This window comes from Camelina sativa, chromosome 4 (genome assembly GCF_000633955.1).
Source record: "Camelina sativa cultivar DH55 chromosome 4, Cs, whole genome shotgun sequence".
In the NCBI taxonomy this organism is placed as follows: Eukaryota; Viridiplantae; Streptophyta; class Magnoliopsida; order Brassicales; family Brassicaceae; genus Camelina; species Camelina sativa.
This window is the reverse complement of record NC_025688.1, coordinates 21,696,680-21,708,537: the sequence shown is the minus strand read 5'-3', so window position 1 is coordinate 21,708,537 and position 11,858 is coordinate 21,696,680. Positions and strand designations below refer to the sequence as shown.

Genomic DNA, 11,858 nt, shown 5'->3' with positions numbered 1-11,858 from the left:
ATGAATTTTACACTCAACGGAACTGCAAAAATCTCTAACTCACTTTCTAAGTTACCTCAAACGAGCTCAGTCCGATTTGATTCGGCCGAGATTCTCAGACACTGATCTCATCCTCGGTCGAACCTCTGGATCCATTTCTGTGCAGTTCAAGGCAACATATATGGCTGCAATAACTTGCTTATCTGCATAACCTTTGTTCAGAATCTCCGGGTCTAAAATCTCAGCCAAGGGCTTCTCTTCTTTGACCCAGTTCCTCACAACAAGCACAAGTTCTTCGCCATTGTTTTTATAGGAAGCATTGGGCAAACGACCAGTCAACAACTCCATAAGGACAACCCCGAACGAATAAACATCGCACTTCTGGGATAATTTGTAACCAGAAGAAGCTCGAGCCTCGGGTGCAAGGTAAGCAANAATGAATTCGAAACTAATCACTTACTTGATCACGACTCACAGTATACATAGAACTGGATTTTGCAAGGAGCACAATCTATTGGGAAAAAATGGATCCCACATGTCTAAATTTGTCTTCTCAGTTTGGGATTATAGAAAAAGTATAACTTGTTTCAAAATGTCCATATAAATGTGACTTGATTTGATATTCTAGAAAGATGGTCAAGGATTTAAAGTTAAAACCAAGAAACAAAAAGACTACTTACTTTTTAGTCTATTACAAATGTACAACAAAGGAGAGTGAGAACATGATGATCAGGACCCTAAAGCATGCCAAAAGTATTAAAAGATACTACTCATAGAGAAGCAAAACATGATGTTGCATGAATTTTACACTCAACGGAACTGCAAAAATCTCTAACTCACTTTCTAAGTTACCTCAAACGAGCTCAGTCCGATTTGATTCGGCCGAGATTCTCAGACACTGATCTCATCCTCGGTCGAACCTCTGGATCCATTTCTGTGCAGTTCAAGGCAACATATATGGCTGCAATAACTTGCTTATCTGCATAACCTTTGTTCAGAATCTCCGGGTCTAAAATCTCAGCCAAGGGCTTCTCTTCTTTGACCCAGTTCCTCACAACAAGCACAAGTTCTTCGCCATTGTTTTTATAGGAAGCATTGGGCAAACGACCAGTCAACAACTCCATAAGGACAACCCCGAACGAATAAACATCGCACTTCTGGGATAATTTGTAACCAGAAGAAGCTCGAGCCTCGGGTGCAAGGTAAGCAACAGAGGGAGCTGTAATTCTTGTCACCGTTGTAGCAGAGGTTCCGTAGGTTTGGTCAAAGCTTTCCCTTTTGGCGGATAGCGAACCGGTGAGTTTGGAGTAACCAGAGACCAGACGTGTGAGACCAAAGCCTGAGATGCGAGGCTGTAATTCATCATCGAGCAGGATTTTGGTTGATTTTAGGTTGCCATGAACGTACTTTCTCGGACTGTACTCGTGTATATACATCAAACCACGAGCAGCTCCTTGTGCAATACGTAACCTTTCAGGCCAAGAGAGTGTAGGCAGAGTATTCGAAGGTCCACCTACAATAAAAAAAAAATATAAAAAATCAATGATCACAAATAACAAACATCCCTCAGATCTCTGCTTGTTCTGTCTCATTGAACACTCTTTAAACTGACTCCTAATTATTAATCCTGATCTTGACCAATTAAACCAACAATATTCAAACAGGATCTCACCACCTTCTACATTGCTCTTTCCTAATTCAAAACTCTCGCAAAAACCGAATGTTCGACAAAGAAGAAAATTCCAAGTCTGCCTAGAACTATAACAGTCACCAAACATGTGAACTCAAAAGATTTCGTATAGAAAACAAACAAGAAGAAGACGCCAATAAAGTTTCTATTAACATAAAAAATCTAATATAGACAAAAAAAAAAACACTACATCTATATAAATCCACCAATCAAGTGGTTAGTTCAAGAGCACTAAACTCCCAAATCAACCCAACTTTTGTCTCAATTAAAATCAACATCAAGATTCACAAAAAAACAAAAATTGAGATTAGCCTAATAATACTTAGTGGGTTTGGTTAATGACATTACCATGTAAGGCAGAGTACAAGCTCCCGTTGCGTATGTAATCAGTGATCAAGAGCCTCTCGTCCTCAGCGTAGTAATAAGCTCTTACCCGTACGATGTTTGGATGCTGGACTCTACCTATAGCCTCCACTTCGTTTTCGAAATCCTTCCTCCGCCACGTGGCGTCTCCGTCACTCAGCCTTCTCACAGCAGCAACGACGGTCGATGACGACGATAACGTTGCCGATCCCATTCCGGCCACTACTCTGTACACAATCCCACTTCTGCTCTTTCCCACTACGTACGCCGATGCTCTCAGCAGATCCTCGAGCTCGAGCTCGAATCCTTCGTCCATCACCACGAATTTACCTTCCTCCTCCCCCTCCGCCGCCGCATCAAACTCCGTTGGCGTCCCCGTGTTCTTTTTCTCCGATTTGCCCTCGGCGGAGCTTAATTTTCTCCGGATCAGCCATAAGGAGATAGAAACAGCTCCGATTACGATTGAGACTCCGGATAAGAGAGAAACCGTTACTGATCCGGTGATCGGTTTAGCCTTTCTTTCGATGAAACTAGGGTTTGGTTTCTTCGGGAGTAGTTGCGAGCCTTCTGGTTTCGAAGCGACGACCTTAGGATTTGAGCTTTCTTCTTCTTTACACAGCCTCTGTAGCGGAAAGCCACAGAGATCAGAGTTTCCGGCGAACGCGGTTGGTCCTTGGTTTAACAGAGACCCAGTCTGAGGTATTTTTCCGGTGAGATTATTGTGGCCGAGATCTAAGCTGACGAAAACAGGAAACCGGCCATACGACGGCGGAATTTCGCCGGAGAATCTGTTGTAAGAGAGGTTGAGCGTTCCGACTAAGCTTCCGAGTTGAGTGAGTGACTCAGGGAGTGACCCGTTGAGGAGATTGGAGGAGAGATCAATGTGAGTGAGATTCTTGAGGGCTCGTAACTGGGCCGGAATTGGGCCTGGGATTGAGTTGTGAGAGAGATCGATGTAACGGAGGTTAACGGCGTTGAAGAGACGAGTCGGGACGGGTTTCGAGAAGTTGTTGCGAGCAAGGTCGAGTTTTAGGAGCGAGTCGAGTAGTCCGAGTTCCGAGGGTATGTAACCTGATAGTCTTCTTCCGGAGAGAACGAGTGAGGTGACACGGCCGTGAGTGCAGATGATTCCAGGCCAGTGGCATGGAGTCGGGTCGGACTCGGACCAAGAAGTCATCACACGGGTCGGGTCTTTCAAGACGGCGGATTTGAGAGCAAGAAGTGACAAACCATCGGGGTTTAGCGACGAGGAGAAACTTATAAAGAAGAAGAAGGAAGATACAAGAAGTGAAAGAAACTGCATTTTCTCGAGTGAAAAAATAAACTAAGGATTGTGATTATGCAACGAGGAGTTGCAAAGAGAGGGAGAGAGGGAGAAAGAGACGAGAGAAGAAGAAGACGAAAGAGAAGAATTTTGGGTGATGGGGTTACAAATGTAGTAGCAACGTGGTTATAGTGTAGACATGGGAAAAGTTTTTTTGAATTCTTGTGAGCTTTAAAAAAGTGTTGGAAGATGTGTTTGGGACATGTATACAAAATTTGGAATAATAATTAAAAAAAAATAAGAATGTGGTTTTGCTCTGTGACACTGACAGTTTAGTTATGGATTGTTAAATCCAAAGTTTTTATAGTCATTGACTGATGCAGGTGGGTTGTTCTTTATAAATATGTCTTATGTTTTAAAATTGTAATTTTGTTGGGTAAGATGTAAGATGTCGATGATTGGGTTTTGGTTTTTGTTGGAAAATGGATATGAGTAGGCTTTTTATTACTTGGAAGTCGAGACGCACGACAAGTTTTTAAATTTGGGTTTGTGTTAGGAGACGTTAGCCAAGAAAGCCAAATGAATTTTCTCTAACAAATTAGGGGACTTCTACAATTTGATTTTCATTATTCAGATTTTTATTGTCTATCGTTTCATTTCAACCATAATGGGAATGGCCAGACCAACAACACAAATTATTTCACTGACCATATCTTTTAGGTACCCACAAACATTGTGATTTTGTATCATCACGACTTTGACAATGTGTGGCACACAAGCTAGCTATGATTTTGAAACGAGCGTATAACTTGAAATTTTATTCAAATTAAAAGGTATGGTACATTAGTAACATCCTACAAGACATGACTATAGATTGTGGTTGTGTCAGAAAAACTATAAATTCATCACCACCTGACAAAAGTCACCAATACAAAGATGCATGTGAATATCCCACTTATGTCCCCCAACAACAACCGTACCGGACGGATGGCACTTCCTCTTTTTTTTTTTTTGTAAATCGAAAGTGACACTGGAGCTTTACCCTCATGAATCAAAAGGGCATGTAGTGACCAAAACCATGGTATATAAGTATATGACTGGAATCTGATCTTCTTTACTGTATTGTTTACCGTATTTGAGATATATATTAAAATTAAATCTTTAACTCTTTTGTCATTCATAATTTCATATATCATGATTAAACTTAGATCATCTAATAGATAAAAAAAAATGATGCTTATTAATTATTATGGTCTGGAGACTGTCACTTACGACTTCCAACTATCTCAAGGGTGGGTGGCTGTTAGCTCTACTAGTCCGACTTTTTTGTCACTTTCCTTAGCTCCAATGTCTCTAGTAGGATGTAAACCACACATTGTATGAATTACAAGTTGTAAAATTTTGTCTCGTTTGTAAGCATTTTAAATCCTTGTTCGGCTTTTCAACCACAATGGCCTGAGTATATTCTTTTGAGTGGACATAAGCTAACATTTGCTAAAGTTTAGATTTTGGAATTGAAGTTTTACCCTCGTGAATCAGTAGAGCATCGTAATGACCGAAACCATGGTAAAGGACTCGGATTGGATCGTCTTTACCGTATTCTTGACCATATTCTGCAATGCATATCAATCCTCCAGCTTTCTCGTCCTTCATATACACTGTGATTGGCATCCTATAATAATCACACACAAAAAAAAAAAAAAGAGAAAAACATCAAAAAGCATCAATCCTACAAAGATTAATGATATGCCCGTTTCGGGGTTCGTTGGTATTCAATCTAGAATGTGTATGAAAAGCTGAAACCATGCACATCAAGGAACAAAGAACAAAGGAGAGGATGTTATTTACTGAAGAACGTGTGAAGCCATGAAGAGTTCTGGTTCACCTCCCCACACCTGTGGCTTCCGCATTTGTCTGACGTATGTGTCGAAATCTCCTTCCACAAACCTGATGAGAATCATCAGAAAGAGTAGGTGTTCTTAACCTAGTACTTCGTAATTCGGGGTTAGTAAGACATTATAATCTCAAGGCCCTTCTAAAACTAGTGACACTAGTAGTAACAACTAACAAGAGATCAACTAATTGTGATATGGAAGTTGAAGAGTGGTGTATAGCCAGCGAATGAATTTTGAATTGCTCTAAAAACATTTAAAAAAGACACTTACCATTCTGTTTCCTGTCTTCTTTTAATAAACTCATCAGCAACCTATCATATTCAAAATAACAACATGAATGATAAGATGTAATTTAAGACTTCTGGTTGCAGAGTATGAGAGATAACCAGATACTTACCCTTGTACGTAATTCATCAGCGAGTTCTCTTTGTGTCTTCTCGCCTGGAGCCCGTTGTCCAGAGCGTAAGCAAAACCCGTGAGCTACAGAACGAAACAAGCATCTACCATCCCCAGGAATACCTACAAATCATTGCCATTTTTCTGATTCAACAATGGTCTACATAAAAAAACAAGCTTAGCTATCTGACTATTCATATTATTGGTATACTTACCAATGATAGAGTAATCAGTGTAGACTCTTTTCCCATTGTGGAATTTACCATCAGACGAACTGTTATCCCTTGACGCATCTGCATAAGCTGATTGAGAAGCCGAAGAATAACAAACAAGCAAGCTAACAACCACACCCGTATAAGCAAATCTTGAAAACCAATAGAGGTTTCTCATGTTGCTGTTTATCTCAGAGCATTTCCTTTTGGCATCAGGTGACAAGAAAGAAACTTCAAGCTTTTCCTTAGGACCAACGGTTGATCGATTGATCAATACCGACCCACAAAGTCCTTTATCCAGCACACTACTAGAGATGGATACACCAAAACCGGCATAATCTTTTCTCGAAAGCCCTGAGAAAAGACTGTGACAGCGGAGTTTATATGATGATCCTCGAAGGTGAGTGCTCAAATGCCTCTTGATATGGATAACATTCCTAGAACATGTTGTGACTGGAGAGTAACAAATCATCATATCTTGTTCTTTGTTCTATTCCAGATAAACCTATACAAAGAAGAAGACAATTTCTATAAGTCCATGTATAGCTCCCAATGATTCCAAAAAACAAACAAAAGATCATTACTTGATAGCAAAATCTACTTCAATGATCCCAAAATCAAGCTATCTAAGCTATATAATCTCAGCCCAATAACTGAAAATTTGTTGATAATTACTTTTAAAACCGTAGGAATGTTTTAGTAAAAATCCCAGAATAACGAATTTAACCCCCAAAAAAAAAAATACACACACAAAATCAAAAGCTATTGAGAAACTGAAGGAAACGCAGGTAGAATGATACAATTGCGTAGGCGTATCAGAGAAGCATCCGAGAGAGAGAACACGTGACAAGAGTGAATAAAGGCTTATTACAAGGTCGCGAAGCAAAGAATAATGTTATTGAAGGGGGGTGTTTCTTGTACTCACTTTGATTTTCCGACAAAACCAAGAAACCGTTGTTTGACTGTAGGAGATGCGAATTTGGTGGGTAGGACAAACGCTGAAATTGTACCTTTTTTATAGTTCTACTAGGCTACTACTAGCGCAACGTCTCGGATTTGTAATTTACCGACGCTGCAATGAAACCAACTTTTACAGAACTAGTCGAGAGAGACTCGAGAAGCATCATCGGCTGTTACCGAACAATCATCGCTCTACTCAATCTCATCATTAACAACGCCATCGTTTTAATGGATCCGCTGAATTTAGCTTTATTGGGCCGCATAATTGGGCCTAATTACCCGTTTTTGTTTATGTGTGCCAGCCTTCTCTTACAAATTACGAGGACTGACTGAGGAGTCTTGCAATTTGTGTTCTTAATAATTCATCATATGATATGTGATCCAAATCTGTTTATCTAAATATAGGATGGTCCGACTAAAATTTCTTTCATTGATATTAGAGTACGGTTCGATTTGAAATGGGCAGATAAAAATCTGAAATCTCCCAAAAAAAGCTAAAACTTCATATTGTAAATTAAAAGAGGCTGGCTACATCTACTCAGTTACCAGTTAGATTTTTTACTTTTAAGTTGAAAGTTCATGAATTTCTCACAAATATTTCATAAGTAAAATATTTAACATTGTACGTTTTACTTTTTACCTACATATATTTATAACTTATAAGAATACTGAACTGGTTACAATTGACTTCTGCAAATATCTTTAAAAAAAAAAAAATCAAAATAATTTCTATGTTCTTTCAGTTTAGTATCTTGATTCTAGGAATGGAAACACAACAAAAAGTTTTGTCTGTGTCAGAAACCTTTCTTCCTGAAACTGGCAAATGGGCATTGCAGTCTGTGCGTACCGTACGGTGAACAGCCCTTGCCGTTTGTGGTACAAGTACAACAACACACACACACAAAAAAGGACTCTGGTCTCTGGCAAAAGCAATGAATGAGAAAGTAGTATTCACGGCCCATTTAAACCCAACACATCACTCGACGTGCAACTTGGTTAATGGTAGAGAGACTTAAGAGTTGAGACCCCATCATTGTGGTTGTGGCCTTCGGCTATTCACAAGGGATATGTTTTTTTTTTTCAGGTGGCCCCAAGTTTTATCACAAGTCCTTTTTTTTGGAGGGTCCTTATGTTACGGGCCCACATTGTGTCGTCCTTGTCTTCTGGGCCCATCGTATGTTCCGGTCGATATCATCTTTCTGCTCACAATTTCTTGGAGTCGTCAATTTAAAATTTTCTTCCATTGTATTTGTATGGTTTTGTTTTCTAATCCATGTCGTCTCCTCACAGTTAAATAATCTGATTGTTACAACGTGGTGTTTTGTTATAAATGATCAAAGTGTCATCTGCTGAAAAAATATTATCTTACAATAAATGCATTTGAAAGTTGAGTTTCAATCTTAATGTTGGATGTAAATTGTTGTAGCGCTATAAGAAAATTGGTTGAATCCAACGCAACTAACATGTGTACGATGGTTGATAGAAGTGTTTCGATTTGGATCACTCATTAGCTGTATAACGTATTTACTATACACATCACGGTATCAGTATCGATCATTGTGCCGTACATGTCGTTCTTCTTCCCATATTATAAATTAAGCTTCTCTTCGGGGTGTGGAGAATTACCATTCTTCCCATATTATAATGTTGTGATGAATACAAATGAATCAAATAAGATAGAGCTCTCTTCTTCTTCTTCTTCTTCTTCTTCTTCTTCTTCTTCTTCTTCTTCTTCTTCTTCTTCTTCTTCTTCTTCTTCTTCTTCTTCTTCTTCTTCTTCTTCTTCTTCTTCTTCTTCTTCTTCTTCTTCTTCTTCTTCTTCTTCTTCTTCTTCTTCTTCTTCTTCTTCTTCTTCTTCTTCTTCTTCTTCTTCTTCTTCTTCTTCTTCTTCTTCTTCTTCTTCTTCTTCTTCTTCTTCTTCTTCTTCTTCTTCTTCTTCTTCTTCTTCTTCTTCTTCTTCTTCTTCTTCTTCTTCTTCTTCTTCTTCTTCTTCTTCTTCTTCTTCTTCTTCTTCTTCTTCTTCTTCTTCTTCTTCTTCTTCTTCTTCTTCTTCTTCTTCTTCTTCTTCTTCTTCTTCTTCTTCTTCTTCTTCTTCTTCTTCTTCTTCTTCTTCTTCTTCTTCTTCTTCTTCTTCTTCTTCTTCTTCTTCTTCTTCTTCTTCTTCTTCTTCTTCTTCTTCTTCTTCTTCTTCTTCTTCTTCTTCTTCTTCTTCTTCTTCTTCTTCTTCTTCTTCTTCTTCTTCTTCTTCTTCTTCTTCTTCTTCTTCTTCTTCTTCTTCTTCTTCTTCTTCTTCTTCTTCTTCTTCTTCTTCTTCTTCTTCTTCTTCTTCTTCTTCTTCTTCTTCTTCTTCTTCTTCTTCTTCTTCTTCTTCTTCTTCTTCTTCTTCTTCTTCTTCTTCTTCTTCTTCTTCTTCTTCTTCTTCTTCTTCTTCTTCTTCTTCTTCTTCTTCTTCTTCTTCTTCTTCTTCTTCTTCTTCTTCTTCTTCTTCTTCTTCTTCTTCTTCTTCTTCTTCTTCTTCTTCTTCTTCTTCTTCTTCTTCTTCTTCTTCTTCTTCTTCTTCTTCTTCTTCTTCTTCTTCTTCTTCTTCTTCTTCTTCTTCTTCTTCTTCTTCTTCTTCTTCTTCTTCTTCTTCTTCTTCTTCTTCTTCTTCTTCTTCTTCTTCTTCTTCTTCTTCTTCTTCTTCTTCTTCTTCTTCTTCTTCTTCTTCTTCTTCTTCTTCTTCTTCTTCTTCTTCTTCTTCTTCTTCTTCTTCTTCTTCTTCTTCTTCTTCTTCTTCTTCTTCTTCTTCTTCTTCTTCTTCTTCTTCTTCTTCTTCTTCTTCTTCTTCTTCTTCTTCTTCTTCTTCTTCTTCTTCTTCTTCTTCTTCTTCTTCTTCTTCTTCTTCTTCTTCTTCTTCTTCTTCTTCTTCTTCTTCTTCTTGTCGATCATTGTATCAGTATCGATCATTGTGCCGAAGAGAAGCTTAATTTAATGGGCCAGAGTCACGTGGTTAGCACGCGGAACCAGACCCACTCTAGTAAATATTCTAAACATATCCATCCGAAAATCTTTGTGGTCTCGTCCATATCCATATCCTTTTAAACTCATCATGATCTCAATGTAACACGTCAATGAGTTTTGTTGAATATACACTTCAACGCTTTCTTTCACAGATTTTTGGGTGAAGTATTAGAAAGCTAGGACCAAGCAAATTTTGGACCACTGGCGTGTTAGTAAAAAGTGTAGTCTCAACTCTCATGAATCCGAGTCTCCTATAATTGGGAGGGTTGACTGAGTCATTTAAGAATGCAAGTTCAACTACGAGCTTCGCGGTGGAAGGAGGTATACGAGCCTTAATGGACCAGAACTTTTCATGCATGCTAAAAACAAAATTTTATAAAAAGTAAATCAGCTAAAATGGAAATTGAGCTTATATATGGATCATTATGTTCGAGAGAATATATGCATTTCTATGGTTACTTTAGACTTTTGTGATCAATCACAGAGTTAAACTCAGTGTATCGGTGAAGACTTTCGCATTAGAAGCTATGTGTATATATTTTTTTTCCGGAGCCCGTGTGAAAAGTCAGAAAACCTGATGTAACCCCATTTATGGCATTAACTACTGATACTAATAATACTATACGTAAAAAAACATTATTTATACTCTGCAAAAAAAAAAATGGAGTCAGAGACAGCAGAGGCTGGTCCTGCGCTAAAGAATAAATCTAATCCACCAATTGGATTTAAATATGGTACTCCCCCAATCAATCATTTTAGTTTTTAATAATATAGTTGATGGTTCACAGTAGTTTTATACAATATAATTAAAAACAATTAAATGTATTAAATTAAGGTTAGTAAACAAATTATAATTCACCGGTTAAAGCCCAAAAGGCCCAACTAATATCTCTACGGATTTGGGATCCAGCAAAAACCGTACCTTACACTTACAATAATAACAACCAAATTTGTTTCTCTCTCTTTTGCTCTAAATAAAAAGAGTGTGTCTTTTTTTTTTTTTTTTTTTTTTTTTTTTTTTTTTTTTTTTTTTTTTTNATTTAACAGAAGCACTCTATACAGCTAACGTTGCTTTCGTCCTACTCCAAAAAAAAAATACGCCAATGGAGGAGAGAGTTAAAAGCTTGAGAGAGACTAACGAAGAGAGAAGATAGTAACTACTCCTTCCTTCCTTCCTTCCTTCTTCCGGCAAGTTCTCTGAAAGAGCTTCAGAAGACAAGTTTTGATTTCTTAACTCTTTTGACCCCCCGCCCCGCCCCGCCCATTCATCAATCGTTGCGTTCAATTTCTCCATATCTCTCTCTCTCTGTCTGTCTTCGCCGCAATTTTCTCGCTTCCTGACAAAAACAATACAAATAATATCAGTTTTTTCTTCTTCTCCACTCTCTCTTGATTAGGGTTCTTCTTCTTCTGGAGATAGAGTGAGAGATTTTGATTTACCGCAAAAAATCGAATGTGTTGTTACTGCTGATTTTTGGTTTTCCTATTATTGAGCGTGAGACGGGTGTTCGTTTATGGATCTGACTGGAGGATTTGGAGCTAGATCCGGCGGCGTTGGTGGTGGACCTTACCGGGAACCAATAGGCCTTGAATCGCTTCATCTCGGCGACGAGTTTCGTCAACTTGCGACGACGACGTCGTTAACTCCTGATAACGCCGGTGGTTCTTTCACTGCTTTGCTTGAGCTTCCTCCTACACAAGCTGTGGAGCTTCTCCATTTCACTGATTCATTGTCTTCTTCTCAAGCCGCCGCCGCCGCCACGACAGGGATCGGTGGTGGAGATATTATTATTGCTCCTCCTCCGCCGCCGCTTCACTCTTTCGGTGGGACGACATTGACTTTTCCTTCTAACTCAGCTCTCATGGAGCGAGCTGCTCGTTTCTCTGTGATTGCCACTGAGCAACAACAAAACAACGGTAATTATCATAATAATGAGACTCCCACGAGCTCTGTACCTTCCAATTCCAGCGATAGAGTCAAGACCGAGCCTCCTGAGACCGATTCAGCTATGGAGAATCAATCCCTTTGCCCTAATCAGACTAATCGATCTGGCAAGAGGAAAGATTTCGACAAGAAGGTGAGAGAGCGAACACGAAAT

General features: G+C 38.8%; 3 protein-coding genes across 4 annotated transcripts in view; 1 reads left to right on the top strand and 2 right to left on the bottom strand.

Moving 5' to 3' along the window:
• On the bottom strand, positions 734-3,579 carry LOC104781694 (receptor protein kinase-like protein ZAR1). Its single transcript, XM_010506422.2, has 2 exons — positions 2,018-3,579; positions 734-1,492 (listed from the first exon to the last, which is right to left on the bottom strand). The coding sequence occupies exons 1-2, from the start codon at positions 3,333-3,335 to the stop codon at positions 843-845; spliced, it is 1,968 nt and encodes a 655-aa protein (XP_010504724.1). The 5' UTR covers positions 3,336-3,579; the 3' UTR covers positions 734-842.
• Positions 4,431-6,953, bottom strand: LOC104781693 (OTU domain-containing protein At3g57810). Of its 2 annotated transcripts, none has more exons than XM_010506420.1 (7): positions 6,725-6,953; positions 5,803-6,304; positions 5,589-5,710; positions 5,462-5,502; positions 5,145-5,243; positions 4,823-4,968; positions 4,431-4,649 (listed from the first exon to the last, which is right to left on the bottom strand). In XM_010506420.1, the coding sequence occupies exons 2-7, from the start codon at positions 6,272-6,274 to the stop codon at positions 4,609-4,611; spliced, it is 921 nt and encodes a 306-aa protein (XP_010504722.1). In that variant the 5' UTR covers positions 6,275-6,304; positions 6,725-6,953; the 3' UTR covers positions 4,431-4,608. The 2 variants fall into 2 exon arrangements, with proteins under 2 accessions (XP_010504722.1, XP_010504721.1); XM_010506419.2 differs by lacking the exon at positions 6,725-6,953 and adding an exon at positions 6,600-6,685 and having other exon boundaries at positions 4,431-4,647.
• The window catches only part of LOC104781692 (transcription factor bHLH60-like), a 4,051-nt gene continuing 3,283 nt past the window's right edge, over positions 11,091-11,858 (top strand). Inside the window, exon 1 of the mRNA XM_010506418.1 lies at positions 11,091-11,837. Coding sequence (XP_010504720.1) covers positions 11,274-11,837 — 564 coding nt within the window. The 5' untranslated portion in view covers positions 11,091-11,273. The remainder of the gene's footprint in view (positions 11,838-11,858) is intronic.

Bases quoted from the DNA above. Each gene is read 5' to 3' on its own strand.
- LOC104781694 (XM_010506422.2), bottom strand. From the start codon at position 3,335: ATGCAGTTTCTTTCACTTCTTGTATCTTCCTTCTTCTTCTTTATAAGT. The intron at 1,493-2,017 runs GTAATGTCATTA...TTTTTATTGTAG, and splicing joins CTTGTACTCTGCCTTACATG to GTGGACCTTCGAATACTCTG.
- LOC104781693 (XM_010506419.2), bottom strand. From the start codon at position 6,274: ATGATGATTTGTTACTCTCCAGTCACAACATGTTCTAGGAATGTTATC. The intron at 5,711-5,802 runs GTAAGTATACCA...AATGATTTGTAG, and splicing joins CACTGATTACTCTATCATTG to GTATTCCTGGGGATGGTAGA. The intron at 4,648-4,822 runs GTAAAACTTCAA...ATCCTACTAGAG, and splicing joins TGCTCTACTGATTCACGAGG to ACATTGGAGCTAAGGAAAGT.